Genomic DNA, 22,451 nt, shown 5'->3' with positions numbered 1-22,451 from the left:
TAACCTATTGCAATTTGTAAGTCTCATTATTTTTGCCATATATAATTCAAACCGGCAATAATAACTTGAATCGTCTTTATTCTTATGAATATGTCGCATGTAATTGTTTTGAATTATATAAAGAGTCATGCCTCCTCAGTAATTATCATTTACAGCAATTGTATGTCAGGTATTATTTCTATCTCAAGGTTGTCTTTACAATGTGTTTTTAGTTCTTAATTCAAGCGTAGGAGTAACTGTATATAGATTGCTCGATATTTCATTTCATAATTTATTATTCATGGTATATTGAATCAATCATTACAGAGATAACTTTTTCTATTATTGTGAAATATGATTGCATAATAATCACTTATTAATTTTCGTTCAAAATACATAAACACAATTCCTTTAAGACGTATAATTCAAAATGCATTTTCATATGTCTAGGGTCAAAAGAAGACGATGAAAGGCAGAAACAGAGAGAAAAGTAACCAATTCTGCATTAAGATATTAAGCTACATATCAAGGAATCAAATATCTGTTGGTATGCATTTGAAACAGCTTTGGTCATTATAACAATGACACCAACACAATGGACACACCAAGCGTATAGACACCAGAGTATTAGATCTCTACCGGTCAATTATGTTTTCTACTAACCAAAAATGACTATGAAGACAAAAGTGGAAAAGAAAGAACGGTAAAGATCGAAAGGAATGGGAGCCGCAATACTACTACCGCCAGTGCTCCATTCTACAAGGTCCCACATGAGTCCTCTAAAAAGAGCATGACATTAGATGTAACACTTTTGTTTTGTATCTTATATCTTTTTAGATAATGGACAGCCATTACCGGATTGGGAAACCCTATGGAACAGTTGGTAACTGATAAGAGCAAATGGTATTTATAGAACCAATTTTCTGTTGTAATTGTAATACGATGATGTTTATCAGACAACAAATGTCAATACTAAAATGAAACTGTTCGATATCAAAGTTTTCTTTGGGTTTATGGCAATAAAAACAATGCTTTTCCCCTTAGTCACATCATTTTGTTGTTGTAAATATCTTGAGAATGACATTGTTTTGAGCACACCATCACTTTCACTAGATTATATATGGTAATGCATTTCTAAAACCTTGAAGGTTATGTTTTGCTTCTATGACGCGTATTATCATTTTTTAAAAGAAAAATACTACGAAACATGCAGAGCTTCTTGCGAATGATAATCATGGCTTTTTTTAATGAACACATTTGAAATGCACACATCACAACATATAGTGACATCACTTCAGTAATTAACACTTACTTAGTAAGGTAGTTTTATAAGGAGATAACCACAACACAGAAATACATGTTTAATGTGTGTAAGGTAGTATCTAGCATTTAAGATACGGTATAACCGACTCTGTAAGTTCATTTGATTTATGAACTCCACTCCCATGTCAAACTCTTTGCTGGTGACACTTCTCTTTACGTTTTGATAGATGGTGATGGCAGACATGCTGCAGATATTCTTAATGAGGATTTAAGGAGAATGTCTATCTGGGCTGATAAATGGGGAATATCATTTAATCCAAGTAAAACTGAATCATTACTAATGTCTAATAAAAATAATTCTGAGACATCTCATTCAGATTTGGTATTCTCAAATAGTGTTGTTATAAATGTCAAAAATCATAAACATCTTGGTTTGCTTTTTAATAGTCGTGGATCATGGTCTGATCAAATTATAAATATATATGGAAAAAGCTGTACAAAACTACAAATAATGCGAATGCTCAAACACAAGCTAGATAGAAAATCTTTTGAAATAATTTATAAATCTTTTATAAGACCAACAATTGAATATGCTTGTGCTGTGTGGAATAATTGCACCCAGGGTGAAAGTGACTTATTGGAATCAGTCCAATTAGAATGTCTCAGAATTATATCAGGTTTGAGAAGAGGTACAAGTCATAACTTAATATATAAGGAAGTTGGTGTAGATAAACTAAAAATAAGACGTGATAATTTCCAATGTATATTATTTTTCAAGGTACTGCAGCATGACAGTCCTGACCATCTTTATGATTGTATTTTACCATATTTTAATAATGATATTAATTAATACTCGCATTAGACATCATAGAAACGTTATTGTTCCCTTGTGCAGGACCAACTTGTACAAAAAAAATATTTTTTCCTAGAATGATGTCTCTATGGAATAGGCCAGACTGTATTTTTCCAAAACTCACTTCATTGAGCCAGTTAAAACTGGAATTACTTAAGGAAAGTACACACGTTTTGAAACCATCTAACTGTACGGATATTTGTAAATACGGTGGCTCCAGGAAGTTGAATATAACATTATGTCAACTACAGATTTATATAATGATCATCTTACAGATAACCCTAAATGTGACTGTGGTTATACTATTGAAGATGCAAATCACTTCTTCCTCAATTGCCCCAAATATATAGATGAAAGATAAGTTTTATTCAATGCGTTATCTTTTTATAACGAAATTGACAACATCATCTTAAATGCTGTTACTTTCACTAAGGGTGATATGAACCTTAGCAGTGAATCAAATAAATTAATTCTCTCATGTGTTCTGGAGTTTATTGACAAATCTGTAAGTTTTTAGCTTAAACTATACTAAAAATCATATAACAATGTGTTTGTATTTGCTTTTTTATAACAATAACTCTGTAATTGGGGAGGATGGCAATGTGTATAGTGACAGTGCCTTTGAAGTGTCTCCCACCAAACACTAGGCTATTAATAATTGAAGTAAATAGACTATATTAATTGAAATGTTAAAATCTATGATATTCTAGATATTATTTTGTGTGAACATGTATTAAATGGTTCTAGTATTCTCCTATTCATTCGAACATATACTACATCTTCTCTATAATACTCTCTCTATATATATTTATGTATATATGAATGTATGAAATGTGTGTATTTTCTCTGGAAAGGGCTTTTATAGGCAATGACTGTGCCTAATCCAATTGTGTTTTTTTGAATACAATAAAATTGCTTTGAAATTAAATTAGATTTATTATGTCCATATCACAGCCACATTTATTATGTTTGTGTATATCAAAATGGCACATGTCTCTCCCAAGGACATCACGCGTTTGAGTGACATAGTCTTTGTAAGTAATGGGATAGAAATAGGATGACCCGGATTAACGTCAAAATGTCCTTGGAACCTCACTTAATCGTCTTTGATGTGTTTGGATACGATGCTGTGTCAATCTCTGCTATTCCTCTGAGTTCGCCAAATTGTCATTATTTGAATCATTTAGACAGATCGGACGATTTAACGTCATGCTATGTTGACAGGATACCTTGATAACTTCCTAAACGATATCCAGAAATGGAATCCAACCAATCTCGCCTCACGATCAATAATACCAAATAGCTTTGTTTAGCAGATACACAAAAAGAGGTGATAACACTAAGTGAATTGAACAGTACATTATGTAGACTTAATATGAAAGTAAACTCAATGAATTAAAACGTTCTAAAAAAAAATATGTCACTTTAAAAAAGTTTAATGTTAAAACGGAAATATTTTGATCCGTCAATAGAATTCCATGAGCTGACTGCACTCGTAAAGTCAGCTGACCAACGAATCCATACAGACTCAGTAATAAAAACCTTCTTTCAGAAAACACGATTAACCTCTGTTCGTCACCATAAATGGCAGAGCGAGGTAATAAAAATGGGGATTAACCTATCAGAAAGAATGTGGTTATTATTGAAAGCACTCAACGTTATTGGATTAATAACGGAAATGCCAAACCGGAAGTGTTCTTGTGCTTGTAACTTGCAGTGTGATATTCGGAGTATGGTAACCTTGTTGACTAAATGTATTTATTAAGACGGAAATTGGTTAATTCAGCCACACTCTGGGGTGGTACTCTGACAGGAGGATTGGGATCATGATCGGAACTCACTGTTTTACATATGTCATTCGCAAAGCTCTCCATACCTCGTCACAATGTACAGCTATTACGATTAAGTCGTTAACTAGTTGCGAAAAAAGCGAGCGACGCAGATGTTTGAGGTTTCAGTCTTACAATGGCCCTTCAACACAAACAAATTGGGAAATGATGGTATCTCAGAAATATGTATCGTTCGATTTACTGGCCACGCGGAACCAAAAAGAAAACAAGTCTATTGTTTATTATTCAGTGTAGATGCATCCATACGTGACTAATCTTATTAATTTAAAAAGACTGGAAACAATCTGTACTATAATCTAGAGATTTTGCTGCGTTTTTGGGGTTCTTGAAACAGGATTCTTTTTTTGCTCGATTCTCTCGATCATATACCAATACATCTGTCCTATTAGGTGTTAAAGTTTTACACAAATACATAATACAGTACATTGAGATGAGACAATATTTTGGTTCATAAAGGGTTGAAAAAGGAGTTTTTGTGGGTATGAATGTCATGAATGTCAATTCAATCAACTTACCACCGTTCCTGTTCCCGGACAGCGACATCGCAGCCGCTAGCACCTTCTGCAGCAGTAGTTGGTACTCGAATTCTGAGACAGGGCTGGAATAAGCTGGCACCATTCTTTTCCCACGTAGCGATGACTTCATCGCCTTGAAATAAGCTGCTCTCTTTTGGAGGTCATAAGAACCATTGTCACTTTCGTCTTGTATCGTTCGCTTTCCCCGAATGGCTTTATCCATGTTGTGTTTTTCTTGACTCTCAGATACACTCTTTTTTCCCCTCATTGCGGAAAATGGAGACATTCTTCTTCGAGTCCTTGCCTTCATTGCTTCTATCATTCGGAAGGCCTCTTCTGGTGATTCCACCAGTTGTGTAACACGTGTGTTGTCTCTGTATTGTGGTACACTCTCTTCCGAGTCATACATGTGTCCATATGTGTCTGGCGACTCGTCCTGTAACAGAAATATGCACATACAAAATTAAAATACAATTCTAACTCATGTATTTATACTCCGATAATATAAACCCCAGATGGGTGGTCTAGTGATGCAGTGGATAGCGTGCTAGCCTTTTACTAAGACAGCCGGGGTTTTATTCCCCCATCGAACAAACAAAGGTATGGGTTCAAATGTTTGTTTTATCCGGGTACTCAGATTTCATCCCACTTCAAGACCCCATGAATGCAAACATCCGTTCCAGTAAGAGTGGTTTGGTTCATTTAAAATAAATAAAGTTTATACACCCCATATTTCCAGAAGCTCATACGAATGGCTTTGAATTTCTGTGAATGACTGTTATCATTTTTAATAACCCAGATAAAATGAGTGAGCAGTGATTAGGTTGAACAACAACAAACAACGGCATTAATATTCTTTGTCTCGACATTGTTTTTGAAAGGGGATGGACTCATTATTGGTATCTTGGTGAATATCATTAATGTTCAATCCTGGAGTTAGTAGATATAGTTTTCTATGATTCGCGCTCGTGCTACGCATTTGCGAAAAATATCAAAGTATTCACAATTTTTCTGGAAAAAACGCAGAAAAGGAGCGAAATTATTAGTGGTAAAATATTCTATGAACACATGATAATGAAACCTGTAACGTGTTTTTTTGTTTTATTCTATAACTGTCTCATTGATATTTTGTTAGTTTGCAGAGTTTTTTTTGGTTATTGCATCATATAAATGTCATATTGCGACAGACAGATGTCAAGAGCGATATCTTGGAAAAAAAGGACAAATATAACAGATATAGGCTATAGAATGTAATCAATACAGAGTAGATACTATTTTTGGTTCGATCAATGTCCCCACAGTAAAAGAACATATACAAAGAGCTCTGATTCTATAGAGATCCCAATAGATTTCGCCTCCAACGATCCAGTGATGAGGAGAAACACCAGACATGGTTAGCAATGACTTTCTATGTCTTTCTTGCAATATCTAATCTAAACGCCAACAGTTATTTTAAAATATTATATAAAGCATTGTTCAATGGTCAAAGATAATTCCTAGTTTACCCACAATGGGTCATTAAACATTTGTAATCGTGTCTACATTGTCACTGTGATGCCGCGCTCTAGCGATAAGATGTTGTCCTAACTGTAGGAAAGGTTGTGTATCTACGTACGATCGCTCTGTTTGCTTTGTCTAATGAACTTTATCAAAAGACAATGCCTTTAATTACAACTTCCGGTCTATAGCTATCATCATTCCTCCCCCACTTAGTTAACAATAGTCACGATAAAACGGCTACCTACAATGTGTTTCTCAACAATGTCAACAGAGGTGGTAATTCCTTTGCATACTCTTGCAAATGTTTTCTTCAACATGTAAACTATACCTGAACATTCCGTTATTATGTTTAAACCTGATATCTATGTAATAATAAAATGTTTCTAAGCGTATGTAACGAACACCGTGTTAACCACAAAACTTAACCGAAAAATATAATGTTTGTCATTACTATTAAAGAGAACGTCCATAAATCATGTTCATTTGGCACTTCCTATTTCCCTATGTTAATCTTTATGTTTCGATGATTTTAATATACATTGACGGATGCAGCGATTCAATCCTTATGTATATTGAATATGTCTAATCCATTAAGCTATACATTCTTAACGGACTTATTGGTTAGAATGATGTTAGGATTAGACAAGTATCGCTGTTTATTCATCCTTAATAACAGAACGACCTTTGAGGCTATAAACATGTACATGTAGGATTAAAAATGATGTACATAAGTAGGAACAAAGGTCATAAAATTAGTGTTATTAGTACATTTTATTTAAGCAGAAGCCGTATACTGTTAAAATGGTAGAATCTTGTTAAGGAATTCAATAAGGTTCAAAGGAATAACGAAACAGATAGCAAACACAAAACATGCATAATCTTCCAGTATTAGGTAAAGGATGGGGAATGCTGAATTTGATCTTGTAACCAGACAAGCAGGGTTGTGTTTCCACTATAAAAAATATTGTGATAAATTATGACTGTATCCCTTCAATAATATTTCAATATTTTGTGATATTATTGCCCAAACTAAAAGCAATAATTTACGCTGCTAGATCGAAGTAAGTTACGAAAGCATGTATTTATCATAAATATGCAATCCCATCTGAGCAAACATGACAATGCGTTGCCAGATGATCTACTTCTTCAGAGAAGAAAATCCTACATTTCGGTATAATTCAGGTGTCGATGTATTCCAAACCGGTTAGGGAGATTTCTCGATCATTGTTACGTTGATGACACACACATCAAACTGCGTATCAAACCAAAAGACAGCTAAGACACCATATCAGAACGTCTGGAAGCTTGTCTAACAGACATCAATCAGTACCTGCGTGAACGGCAACAGGCTTTAGTTTTATCGCGAAAAGACAGAACTAATCGTCTTTTTCCCGAGTGTCTGCATACCCAGGTTCTCCAGCTAAAGATTAATGCAACAGCTTTTAAGGCAACCTCAGCTGTAAAGAATCTAGGGAACCGGTGCTAGCTCACTGAACGCTGAAATACAGGTAGATACTATTGACAAATCATGTTGATAGCAATTCGATATTTTTTAACGTTTTTGATTGTTTTAGTCTAAACCAAGACTTTGGTAAATTTGCCTGTTATCTCTAGTGTGGACGCGGACAATGTCAGGCATTGTGATATATCCGATACACTAACTATTTCCATCACGTAGCCGTCTACTAAAGCTTCACAGCGCCGTAGCACGTCTACCAACCCGCACTAGAAAGATTGAGTAAATCACGCCAGTGATCATTCAATTTAATTCGTAACGTATATGATACAGGCTGAGGTACAACTTTTTGACGTGAACACACCAAACAATTAACGAGAGCTCCTAAGTTTCTATACTTGCTATTCCCTTTATTACCCATCACGATCATTACCGTCGGGTAATAACTCTAGAACGATTGTTGAATATTTGCTGTAAATTGTTTGTTTTTTGTAAAATTATTAACTATTTTTAAGCCTAAAATTTTATATGAAATTGTATTTTATTGTTTTTATATGCAATGTTGGGCCATAAATAAATAAAAACAAATTAACAACGATAATTGAAATCCTCCGGTTGGCTAACCATTTACTCGCTAGCAAACGTTGAAACATTCAATAGCTCCGGTATTAGAGGTAACAAGGTCGATATGTCTCACTGTGGACCATGCCACAGGCACACATAAATTAGTTCTAACCTTGGCGTTAACCTTCTCACATGATCTCACATTCCTTTCACACGTACATGTGAATTAAGTAGACAGTTACCATGGTATTTTTGGTGTTGAAGCGTCTATTACAATAGTTTATACTGCTTTGTTGTTAATTCTCCTCGAGTTGTAGTGCCATATATCTCACAACTAAATGCACGTGAAACCATTCCAGATGCACGTGGCGCATTAGTACGCCCTATCCGTCCGTCTCATCCACCTTAAATTAACACCACAAAGCACGAGCGTCTAAAAATGTCACAATGTAACATCAAGCAAGGCGTTACGTTGACGCTGATGCTTACAATAGCTCGCAGAGTTAATCGCAGACGAAGGGTCAAGTCTTTCCATTAACTTTGGTTTCCAATCGACAGTGTATTGTAATTTTAAATATATACAAAAAATGAAAGTAAACTCGCACATACTTCCTTTACGGTAGAGCTAACAAAACAACAAGGTTTTCCAATATGTTGCACCACTCCCAGGCTTAGATTATACATCAGTCCGGAATGGCATTATCTGCTTATTCTGCCTCGACATCTTTTGTTATATGGTTATCGACACTTTTTAGTGTAACATAATCACGCTGAGAGTGTTAAATGCTTAAAATGGATATGCGTTACACTGTTTTCAACGGCGAGAAAAGACACAGACAAAAAAGTATTTGTCGCCAAGCCTCGCATCACACCTTAAAAACTCACAGAGAAAAATAACTGTCGTTATAGGATACCAAACCGTGTTGCAATATAAAGGATGATGGAGTGAAGTTTAGCGAAGAGGTATATGTATGTGCACACATTAAAAGTTATCTTCCTTTAGAGATAAATGAATTATAAACTCAATATCTCCAAAAATAAAGTAAGTATCTGTTTTACTTTCATATTATTGTTTTCATATGTACTTTTTATTTCAATGCTAGTTTTGTTCGTCTCAGCAACATTTTATTGATAAAAATAAAGAAAACTCAGGCGACAGACGGTAGCCTATAAAATATCTCAGATTTCGACAACATGCATCGTATACAAGGTAATATAATAGGTCTCACAGGGAGGTATCCTTATGTACTAAGTCGTAAACACTCACTCAGCTTATTAGCATCTAACATTTGCTTTAGGTTTCCCTGACTTCGTGAACCTAATTGAATTTATAACAGAATAATTAATGAATATATAACGAGCTATGCACCATTATAATACAGAATAGACATTTGTTTAAAATGAGAACAGGACCAGACTTTTATGACAGAATAGGCAATGGTTTGGAACAATATATATAGACTTTTCATTAGAATAATGAATACTTTTTCATCGTTATAGGCAGTGTTTCTATAACCGAATAGGCATTTCCAAACTTCATTCAGTACGATCAACCCATTTTACAGGATAAACTCATCAATTTAAACTTTTTGGGGGAAATTAAACTTTTATGCAAAGAAACCTAGCCAAAACTAGTATTTTTGTTTGCTGTATGATAAAACCTTTATATTATTCTCCAATACGAATTTTCTGTTTCGTGAAACCATTATACAATGAAACATCTACATTATAGAAAAAAAAACTTGCACAATGACACCTCATCAATTCAGACTTTCTGTTCGTTGTAACGCACAAACTCTCGTACAATGAAACCTCGCTTATTCAGACTGATGCACGTCATCAACGTGTTTTTATCTGATGGTGTTTTCTATTGCCTCTGATTATACGTCACCAAATATTCAACATCAATCGACTGGCTCCTCTCGTTAATTAGCTATCACTCTATTGGGAAAATGACAGAAATAATTAAATCATTTGTACAAGCGTCGATGAAGACTTACACATGTCATAACAAGAATGCCTCTGCCATCCGATGATACTTCAGTAAGATCTAGTTACATGCAATAACGACATGTGGCGCTGAAGATCACATTTTCACATTAAATGGCCATGAAAAATCTTCGTTGGCTATTAAAACGTCAATATGCTCTACTCGACTGGAATAACAGGGAGCTTCAGCTCGTTTGATGTAGTGCTTGATCTATTTGAGGTTCCGGAAATACAGCCCCTCCCCCACTTCACTCGGGGACACTCATTACACATGTATACCGTAGCAATCTTTCTTGTAATATCTCTTTTGATTGCTGTACTCGTTTCTGGAAATATCAATTTTATACTGTCAGAATTAAGGTGATTATAATATCAATCAAATTCATGTTAATGCTGTCAATCAGATTTATGTTTATGCTATCAATCACATAAATGTGTATGCTGTTAAGCACATTAATGTGTATGATGTCAATCACATTAATGTGTATACTGTCAATCACATTAATGTGTATGATGTCAATCACATTAATGTGTTTGCTGTTAATCACATTCATGTGTCTACTGTCAATCACATTAATGTGTATACTGTCAATCACGTTAATGTGTGTGCTGTTAATCACATTAATGTGTATGCCGTTAATCACATTAATGTGTATACTGTCAATCACAATAATGTGTATGCTGTCAATCACATTAATGTATATTCTGTTAATCACATTAATGTGTATTCTGTTAATCAAATGAATGTGTATGCTGTTAATCACATTCATGTGTTTGCTGTTAATCACATTAATGTGTATGCTGTTAATCACATTAATGTGTATTCTGTTAATCAAATGAATGTGTATGCTGTTAATCACATTCATGTGTTTGCTGTTAATCACAGTAATGTATATGCTGTTAATCACAGTAATGTATATGCTGTTAATCACATTAATGTGTATGCTGTCAATCACATTAATATGTATGCTGTCAATCACATTCATGTGTATTCTGTCAATCACATTCATGTGTATACTGTCAATCACATTAATGTGTATGCTGTTAAGCACATTAATGTGTATGCTGTCAATCACATTAGTGTGTATGCTGTCAATCACATTAATGTATATTCTGTTAATCACATTAATGTGTATTCTGTTAATCAAATGAATGTGTATGCTGTTAATCACATTCATGTGTTTGCTGTTAATCACATTAATGTGTATTCCGTTAATCACATTAATGTGTATGCTGTCAATCCCATTAATGTGTATGCTGTTAATCACACTAATGTGTATGCTGTTAATCACAGTAATGTATTTGCTGTCAATCACATTTATGTGTATGCTGTCAATCACATTCATGTGTATGCTGTTGAGCACAGTAATGTATATGCTGTCAATCTCATTAATGTATATGCTGTCAATCACATTAATGTGTATGCTGTCAATCACATAATCACATTAATGTGTATGCTGTCAATCACACTAATGTGTATGCTGTCAATCACATTAATGTGCATGCTGTTAATCACACTAATGTGTATGCTGTTAATCACACTAATGTGTATGCTGTTAATCACAGTAATGTATTTGCTGTCAATCACATTTATGTGTATGCTGTCAATCACATTAATGTGTATACTGTTAATCACATTAATGTGTATGCTGTCAATCTCATTAAAGTGTATGCAGTCAAACACATAATCACATTAATGTGTATGCTGTCAATCACACTAATGTGTATGCTGTCAATCACATTAATGTGCATTCTGTTAATAACATTAATGTGTATTCTGTAATCATATTAATGTGTATTCTGTTAATCAAAAGAATGTGTATGCTGTTAATCACATTCATGTGTTTGCTGTTAATCACATTAATGTGTATGCTGTCAATGACACTAATGTGTATGCTGTTAAGCACATTAATGTGTATGCTGTCAATCACATTAATATGTATGCTGTTAAGCACATTACTGTGTATACTGTCAATCACATTAATGTGTATACTGTCAATCACATTAATTTGTATGCTGTCAATCACACTAATGCGTATGCTGTCAATCACATTAATGTGTATGCTGTCAATCACATTGATATGTATGCTGTCAATCACATTCATGTGTATTCTGTCAATCACATTCATGTGTATACTGTCAATCTCATTAATGTGTATACTGTCAATCACATTAATGTATATGCTGTCAATCACACTAATGTGTATGCTGTCAATCACATTAATGTGTGTTCTGTTAATAACATTAATGTGTATTCTGTTAATCATATTAATGTGTATTCTGTTAATCACATTAATGTGTATTCTGTTAATCAAATGAATGTGTATGCTGTTAATCACATTAATGTGTATGCTGTCAATCACATTAATGTGTATTCTGTTAATAACATTAATGTGTATTCTGTTAATCATATTAATGTGTATTCTGTTAATCAAATGAATGTGTATGCTGTTAATCACATTCATGTGTTTGCTGTTAATCACATTAATGTGTATGCTGTCAATCACATTAATGCGTATGCTGTGAATCACATTAATATGTATGCTGTCAATCACATTAATGTGTATGCTGTGAATCACATTAATATGTATGCTGTCAATCACAATAATGTGTATACTGCAAATCACATTAATGTGTATGCTGTCAATCACACTAATGTGTATGCTGTCAATCACATTAATGTGTATGCTGTTAATCACATTAATGTGTATGCTGTCAATCACATTAATGTGTATGCTTTCAATCACATTAATCTGTATGCTGTCAATCACATTAATGTGTATACTGTCAATCACATTAATGTATATGCTGTTAATCACATTAATGTGTATACTGTCAATCACATTCATATGTATGCTGTCAATCACATTAATGTGTATACTGTCAATCACATTAATGTGTATGCTGTTAATCACATTAATGTGTATTCTGTTAATAACATTAATGTGTATTCTGTTAATCACATTAATGTGTATTCTGTTAATCAAATGAATGTGTATGCTGTTAATCACATTAATGTGTATGTTGTCAATCACATTACTGTATGCTGTCAATCACATTAATGTGTATACTGTTAATCAGATTAATGTGTATTCTGTCAATCACATTAATGTGTATGCTGTCAATCACATTTATGTGTATGCTGTCAATCACATTAATGTGTATACTGTTAATCAGATTAATGTGTATTCTGTCAATCACATTAATGTGTATGCTGTCAATCGCATTAATGTGTATGCCGTTAATCACATTAATGTGTATACCGTTAATCACATTAATGTGTATTCTGTTAATCACATTAAAGTGTATTCTGTTAATCACATTAATGTGTATTCTGTTAATAACATTAATGTGTATTCTGTTAATCAAATGAATGTGTATACTGTCAATCACATTAATGTGTATACTGTCAAATGTGTATGCTGTCAATCACATTAATGTGTTACTGTCAATCACATTAGTGTGTATGCTGTCAATCACATTAATGTGTATTCTGTTAATCACATTAAAGTGTATTCTGTTAATCACATTAATGTGTATTCTGTGTATTCTGTTAATCATATTAATGTGTATTCTGTTAATCACATTAATGTGTATGCTGTTAATCACACCAATGTGTATGCTGTTAATCACATTAATGTGTATTCTGTTAATCACATTAAAGTGTATTCTGTTAATCACATTAATGTGTATGCTGGTAATCAAATGAAAGTGTATACTGTCAATCACATTAATGTGTATGCTGTCAATCGCATTAATGTGTATGCCGTTAATCACATTAATGTGTATACCGTTAATCACATTAATGTGTATTCTGTTAATCACATTAATGTGTATTCTGTGTATTCTGTTAATCATATTAATGTGTATTCTGTTAATCACATTAATGTGTATGCTGTTAATCACATTAATGTGTATGTTGTCAATCACATTACTGTATGCTGTCAATCACATTAATGTGTATACTGTCAAATGTGTATGCTGTCAATCACATTAATGTGTATTCTGTTAATCACATTAATGTGTATTCTGTGTATTCTGTTAATCATATTAATGTGTATTCTGTTAATCACATTAATGTGTATGCTGGTAATCAAATGAAAGTGTATACTGTCAATCACATTAATGTGTATGTTGTTAATCACATTAATGTGTATTCTGTTAATCACATTTATGCGTATTCTGTTAATCATATCAATGTGTATTCTGTTGATCAAATGAATGTGTATGCTGTTAATCACATTAATGTGTATGTTGTCAATCACATTAATGTGTATGCTGTTAATCACATTAGTGTGTATGCTGTCAATCACATTCATGTGTATGCTGTTAATCACATTAATGTGTATGCTGTCAATCACATTAATGTGTATTCTGTTAATCACATTTATGTGTATTCTGTTAATCATATCAATGTGTATTCTGTTAATCAAATGAATGTGTATGCTGTTAATCACATTCATGTGTTTGCTGTTAATCACATTAATGTGTATGCCGTTAATCACATTAATGTGTATGCTGTCAATCACATTAATGTGTATGCTGTCAATCACATTAATGTGTATGCTGTCAATCACATTAATGTGTATGCTGTTAATCACATTAATGTGTATGCTGTCAATCACATTAATGTGTATACTGTTAATCAGATTAATGTGTATTCTGTCAATCACATTAATGTGTATGCTGTCAATCACATTAATGTGTTACTGTCAATCACATTAGTGTGTATGCTGTCAATTACATTAATGTGTATGCTTTTAATCACATTAATGTGTATGCTGTTAATCACATTAATGTGTATGTTGTCAATCACATTAATGTGATTGACAACATACATATTAATGTGATTGACAGCATCCACATTAATGTAATTAACAGCATACACATTAATGTGCTTAACAGCATACGTATTAATGTGATTGACAGCATCCACATTAATGTAATTAACAGCATACACATTAATGCGATTGACAGCATACACATGAACGTGATTGACAGCATACACATGAACGTGATTGACAGCATACACACTAATGTGATTAACAGCAGACACATTAATGTGATTGACAGAATACACATGAATGTGATTGACTGCATACACATGAATGTGATTGACAGCATACACATTAATGTGTATGCTGTCAATCACATTAATGTGTATGCTGTCAATAACATTAATGTGTATACTGTCAATCACATGAATGTGTATGCTGTCAATCACATTAATGTGTATGCTGTCAATCACATTCATGTGTATGCTGTCAATCACATTCATGTGTATGCTGTTAGTCATATTAATGTGTATGCTGTTAGTCACATTAATGTGTATGCTGTCAATCACATTAATGGTTTCCCTATCAATCAAATTTATGTTTATTCTGTCGAAAATTTGTGAGATAAGTTGTTGTCAGCCACCTATCCAGTGATGTTAATCACCTGTTCGTTAATGTCAATAATTAATAATTTGATGTCAACCATTATTAGCTGACGTCAATCATTTATACTTACGTGTCAATATTTATATATTGATGTTCATTATACGCTAATGTCAATCTCTTATGCATAGATGTCAATCTCATACATTTTTACATTGATGTCAATTTTTACTTCGTTGGTGTCAGCCACTTATATTTTATACTGTTACTCGATCATGAACTTAGATATCTCTGGCAGATTTATTAAGATTCTATATTGATATACATTGTAATTTCCGTATCTTCCATGCTTACTCATTGCCTTACTCTTACGAATTCAACTATGAATATATGATATGTCCTAGATAACCTTGAAACAAATCATGAACATATTAAGAAAGAGCATTAAGTGTTAGCAATACAAATGTTTTCTACTTAAAAATCAAAGCAGTCCATTAAATCTTCACAGCGAGCTTATTTAAGTACAGTTAAAATCCGTGAGGCGATGTCATATGATTTCTGTATTCATTTCCTTCCTCTGTATTACGAACATTATAACAAAATTCTACTAAATCATTCCTGGCAACATTTAGAACCAAGCTGGGAGACTTAATAAAATTATTGATGATGTTACAAACATTAAGCCTGTTCACACGGTTGGTTGGTGGTTGTGTAGGGTTTAACCTCCTTTCAACAGCTAAGGTGATACAGATAGTTGCGACTATCCGGTAACTCAAAATTTGATAAAAATCCCATTTCCAACAACAGTATTGATCTCATTATCATCAGTATTATCCATACAAAAAATCCGCCAAAGCTTAAATATACCACCATTATTCAAATACGTATGACCACCTGGATCGTTATATGCTTAGCTCCTTGATTTTGAAATCAATTGCACTACAGACTCTTCCATTTCAGCTGCTTACCTCCACTTTCCCTTACAACATGAGCAACAATGGCATGTGCTACTAAGCTGTGCAATAATGGGAACGCAGTTCGATTTCCTAATCAAAACAATTTCCCTTTCTTGAAAGTAATATCCCTGCTCTCAGCTGATTCGGTATTCCAGGGCTTGCTCCGATTGTCATGCTTTCAATGATAGATGTGGGCTGCTTACAGTCAAACTCGTAGTACAGGATTTCAATAGATTTGAGTAAGACTATAGAGAAGTTTAGTGGTCGCCATCATGACCTCGTTTGCTGATTTGTGTCGTGTGAATGGTTTTGACAATGCTCATGGGTGTGTCTTGTTGTTTCATTGTCAATAGCCCAATGTCTCGCCATGAACACGTGACATTACTTCTATTGTTTATATTTTGTCCATTTTTATCGATTTTTAATTTGAATTACGGTTCTGTTGGCACTTCAGTTAATGTATTATTGTTGGCAGTAGTTACGCTTTCTCTAATGTGGAATCCCAGATTACTGGTCTTAATGATTTATATTCTCAAAACGTTATACTTCACATTTATTTTATTCAAGTTCTTTCGATATATATTAAGATCGGGGAAAGCATTTCCCGGTGTGATGAAACATTATTGCATTTTGTTAGGCATTCCCTTCACATTACCTAATTAAGAGAAATAGTGTTGCCAAGCATACTCATCAAGTGACATACATGAGCATTGTCAAAACCATTCACATCACACAAATCAGCACAATTCCAAATAAGATCATGATGTCGACCTCCAAATCTCTTTATAGTCCCACCCGAATCTATGGGACTCCTTTGAATGGACAATTTGGCAGGAAAGCCGCTTCATCCGGATGCAGAAATGATGATACACAGAAAGTAGTTGGTCTTTGTTTTTGTGATAATACATTTCTTATATTGGTTACTATAAATTAATTGCATTGAAGACAATAAATTTGTTACGTACTTGTTTTGATTTGTAATAAATCATAATATTTCCACATATTCCTAAAATTGTCATTTTTGCATATTAATTAGCGGCATTTTACTACAGATCATAACCTAACGCCCCAACTGATATCGTAAACAAAACACATACGCAAATATACAGAACATGTCAATTTCCTCCGAATATTTTCTATTGTGGTAGAAACAGGTCACACAAACTCGTGGTTGTTGTATATGGTATTTCTATCACTCTCGTTAGTTGTTTTTCAAAGTTACAAAAAACACTCGCTAAAGCTCGTGTTTTTTGTAACTTTTGAAAAATAACTAACTCGAGTGAAAGAAATACCATATACAACAACCACTCGTTGTGTAACCTCTACGTATAACAGGTTAACAGACGACAGGGTATGAAAAGTGTAAGTTTTCCGTTCAGGACCATCTGTATCTATTGCCTGATTAGCTATATTGAACCAATACAAAAACCGCTGAAGACACATCTTTGTTTTGTTACAATGAAGTGCCATATCGTATGGATGGTTTCATGTTTCTTGAATTATATAAAAGAAATGTCAGATATTTATAATAGTGTTCATTCACGTTATATTATACATAATTCAAAAATGACATAATGTTCCTTATAACGTTTCCTATCCCCTATATACATTTCCTTTTGCTCTTTTCACGATTCATCACCAAATCTCTTTATCTAAGGATCCATGTACCACTGCTAAAAACGGTATTGCAATATTGGGAACAGGTTTTTCAAGCATGACTATAGCTCTAATAAATCATTTATGAAAAGAAAACCATACCTTGCGGTACTTTTATGAAAAATAATGAAGATGAAATAAACAAAATATATTCACCAAAACAGTAAAAAACATTAGCGGGGCTAGACCAGGATTCGAACACTGGACTTAAGATTATATACTCTCGCCGTAAACGATTGAGCTACCTGGTCAAAGGAAGTGTATTATAGCCTAAATATATAACATTTATATACAAAAGGAAGAAAGAGGAGGATACTGTCTATAGGAAAACCGGCCGTGAAGTTCTACAAGGATCCTTAATAGGATTGGATAGGACATTAGTGGACGAAGACAGTTATGTCTTTGTGTCTGTAACAATACAATTTGTCCATACTACAAATCAAGTTTTTCATGGTTTCCCAAAAATTTACCGCCGTGTGGGATTGAATAAATTGCAGACGGAAACTGTTCCGAACATCAAGAACTCTTTGAGTAAAGCTATGTTTTCTATTATTGAAATGGTAAAGTCCTTTGAGTGTTTTTAAAACTTTGGCCAAGAGTATATTTTATCGAAATGCACTGGCTCAAACTTTCCTTCCGGTCCATGTTCATCATAGAAATGAAAACAGTTTTCATGTGTCCAAGTCCTGTATGCCCTTTAACCAATATTCCATTCAACATAACGACTGTTCAATAAAGAGGATGTATGATAGATAGTAATCATTTTATTTGTGAGATTCACTGAACGTTATAGCAGAGGGGCACATATGATGAGTATCCATGGCAACATTATGTCTTACTTATGTCTAGTGAAGGCAATATATACTATGTTACTTTATATTCAGGATTGATGACCAGCTGTATTGTGAAATAAATCTCTCCCACGAGAGAGTCTGGGCATGTTGCACCTACCACAATAAAACGACGTATCACGTATGGTCAATAAGTGCATCATTATATATATATTAGTAAGGCACATAGACCGTTGGTAAATCTCAAAAAGGTATTATGACCATCTCCCTCCCTTCTTGAACGTCACTTCCTGTCAAATGGCAAAAGTAATAACATGTTGGCAGGCCGATCCAGACACCGTTTCCTGCATCATCTGTATGTCTTCTAATATTGTGTTACGCCTTGCTCATTACCGTCACTCCAGGATGTATGTGTGATATGATTAATATACACACACACATATATATATACTACCTAGCAATCTTATTTCCAATTACACTAAAGACACCTTCAATCAGACATCAGTTTTATTATGTTACTATGGTATTTCTCCATGGTGTCCGCCCACTATTCTAAAGGCTTAATTTTTCGAACGCCTCAAATTCGAAAGGTCTAATGGTCCGAACGCCCACTAGACCAAAGGCCCTATCGTTCACAAGTTAAAACAAAATCACTTTCAGATTTCTCAGGCAATATATAATTCCTCTGTCTCTTATTCAAATCTAGTGAAATATGTGTTTCTCTCGAGAGAAGAATGATAATAAGAACATAAGCCGCAAAAATGTCTTGTCGTAATCACGATTTATACAAAATCCACGAAATATGGAACGAACCTTATCACATTAACGGTGAAGTATCTAAAAAATTTTAAGATTCGCAGTGACGGTTGATATCATAAAAAGTTGAAATTGCTAGATATACTTAAACTTACAAACGGAATATTAATCATCCATATTGAAGGTTTTGATTTCGTTAATGCCATAGTACACCAAACCATCCTCTTTGGGATAGGCGCAAGTTAGGTCAATGTACAAGACACGGTTAGTGTTTCTCCTAACATGGAAAGGATCAAGTGTCATTTGTATCCAAGAATACGTGATGAGAAACCAAGTCCTGGGTTTGACAATAGTCGATAAATACAGAAGACAGAATTAGAATTCCCTAGGGGTATCAAAACCAACTGACACAATAGACCACCTACCGAAACCTTCTAAACGAACCAAGTCAATCAGTGGCGCTCATATGTTTGCATAGCACATGTAAAGACTCACAAGCGTTCACTGGTTAAGTCTGCAAGACGTCATCAATGTTTTCATTTATAGGATCTCTAATATAATCAAGCGCCTCATACTCACAGCTATTGACGAGTCACAATTCGACTGTAACAGTACATACATTGTATGTCTAGCATAAAGCGTATAATATGAAACATTCGGGAACTCTTCCTCTTGGGGATCTACGTTTAGAAACCTGTTATTTATTACAAAGTTGTGCAACTACTTGCTGTATAAATATCCGGGGTTCCATCGCAACTGTAAAAAATACCGCTAATACTGGTTATAAATTAGTGCAGGAAGGTGAATGTTAAATTCTTGAGTTTGAGAAACCCAAATGAGGACAATTTCCCCCCAGAAAGTCTCATTTACAGGCATTCTACGCTGCTTGTAACAACCAAGGAAATCGTACCCTGTAATTTTATGGATTGGACAACTTTCTTCACAGATTCTCGGCCGTAGCTCCGATACAATATACTGCAGTGCGGATCTCATTTTAAAACCGCAGTGCAAGTGCCGCGCACATAAACCTTTCTATTCTTTCCTCATTTACACAATACCGGCCATTGTCTTTCACGCAATATGTTACGACCCTGGTGGAACCATTGACCTTTTGTAAAGTTTAATGAGCTAATCAACTATATGTTTGTTCTGCTACAATTTATATCACGACAACTGCTGGAATCAACTTTGTTCACCATCCATTCAGACTCGGAGAACCAAAACTGGTACTCTTAACTTGTAAATTTGTATATACTGTATTACCTGTCCTTTTTGGGGAATATTTGAAAATAACCCCCCCCCCCCCCCTCATCCCCACCCCCGGGCAATACAGGGAAGCTGTATAAATAAATATATTTCTATTGTTTTTGCTGAAGAACTCTTTTTTTGACGTTGTCATCCTGGGAACCATTAGTTAACCCATTGTCAGATTAATGTGACCAGTGTCATACTGCAGTATGCATGTACTGAGCCAATTAATTGACCGGTGTAGTGGCGAATACGTGGAACCCAAACCAAGTCACAAACGCCTGTGAAGACGTAACAATGACAAGGCACTGTCAGGACAGCAGGCATTGTTGTAATGATCACAGCTGTATATGAGTATGGATCATGCCGATGGTGTCGTTGTGGCACAAGACAGAACGTTCCGTTATTCATTTGCGAACGTCCTGTGTTTATATGACACTAGATCATATAAGATTGAGTGTTTGTTTTTAATTTTCTGACAAGATGCATGAGTTCTGCTGTATTATATTGATAAATATGTAAGTGATTATAGCAAAAACAAAAGTTTCAAAATCAAAAATGGTTTATTTATGCTGATCTACGAACTTATTACATGGTAAGATTTATGAATACAAATACCTTTATGTTATCAATTTTCTGATATGGCCTTGCATTATCATTCAAAGTCTGTTAAATAGCTGCTTTTAACGACTGACTACCACGTGATTACTATAACATGACCCGCTTTTATTATCAGTGTTTCTAGAGCCTTGTTTGGCAACACCTCACATTTGGTTTCAACGTTGAACGATCGCCCAGGAGCGGAAGGCAGTGGGTTAATTGTAAACATATGATAGTTGTTATTGCCTGCTTAACGTTCAGGATTTGTGGGAGATGACAACAACTGGTTCACCCGTTGTCAGTATAATGTGAACTCGATTATCCAACGTTACAATCATTTGTACGTAATATTCAGGTTAACTTTTCTTGTCAATCATGTGGTTCCATTCATATGAGTCAAAGAACATGTCAGTACACGTCCGATAGAGTACCGTTTCAATGGAATATCTAATTCTAAATCCGTACATGGCATATCTGTGAGCTGCGCAGTCATATCACTGAATTTTATGAAAAATAAAGTGTTTTGAATATGATTTTCAAAAATAATTTTCTTACACTGGCGATTAGTGTAAATGTGTCATATGCATACATTTTATAGGTGCATTCACATGTACAAGTATGTGTCTTACTCTCAACTTTCTGAAATAGACAGACAGTAGTGACGGTTAAACAAACACAAACGTACGTTGGTCTGTCCATATCAGGGATACATTTTGATTTCAACTGCAATTGCAGGTGAGAAACTTTCAGAGTATTAACACTGACAGCTGATCGCGCTGTACAGACAGTACATAACGTGACACAGTGTTTTAGTCTAGGACACAGTTCTTCAACAATATTTGGAAAGTTATTGCTGCATAAACAGACAAAGGAAACGTTCATACGTTTTGCTAACGTACATGTATGAGTTATTACGAGACTCAATTTGTACGGTTTTCACAGAGCCGAGGAAGATGAATTAATACTGGATACTAGACTAGGACAGAGAATTCCAGTGCCAACTAAGAAAAGCACGGGCATTGAAAGGTACCTAATCTGCTAGTCGATACATTAGATGCCTATCACGATCACAAAGTTACCCCCCCCCCCCCCCCCCC

The 22,451-nt window shown here is 34.3% G+C and overlaps 1 protein-coding gene across 1 annotated transcript in view; it reads right to left on the bottom strand.

Annotated features, from left to right (window-relative positions):
• The window catches only part of LOC110464868, a 42,146-nt gene that overhangs the window by 11,879 nt on the left and 7,816 nt on the right, over window positions 1-22,451 (bottom strand). Inside the window, exon 2 of the mRNA XM_021520317.1 lies at window positions 4,461-4,896. Coding sequence (XP_021375992.1) covers window positions 4,461-4,896 — 436 coding nt within the window. The remainder of the gene's footprint in view (window positions 1-4,460; window positions 4,897-22,451) is intronic.

This window comes from Mizuhopecten yessoensis, unplaced genomic scaffold (genome assembly GCF_002113885.1).
Source record: "Mizuhopecten yessoensis strain PY_sf001 unplaced genomic scaffold, ASM211388v2 scaffold11039, whole genome shotgun sequence".
Classification (NCBI taxonomy): Eukaryota; Metazoa; Mollusca; class Bivalvia; order Pectinida; family Pectinidae; genus Mizuhopecten; species Mizuhopecten yessoensis.
Note: the sequence above shows the minus strand (reverse complement) of the source record. Positions and strands in the feature narration are given on the sequence as shown.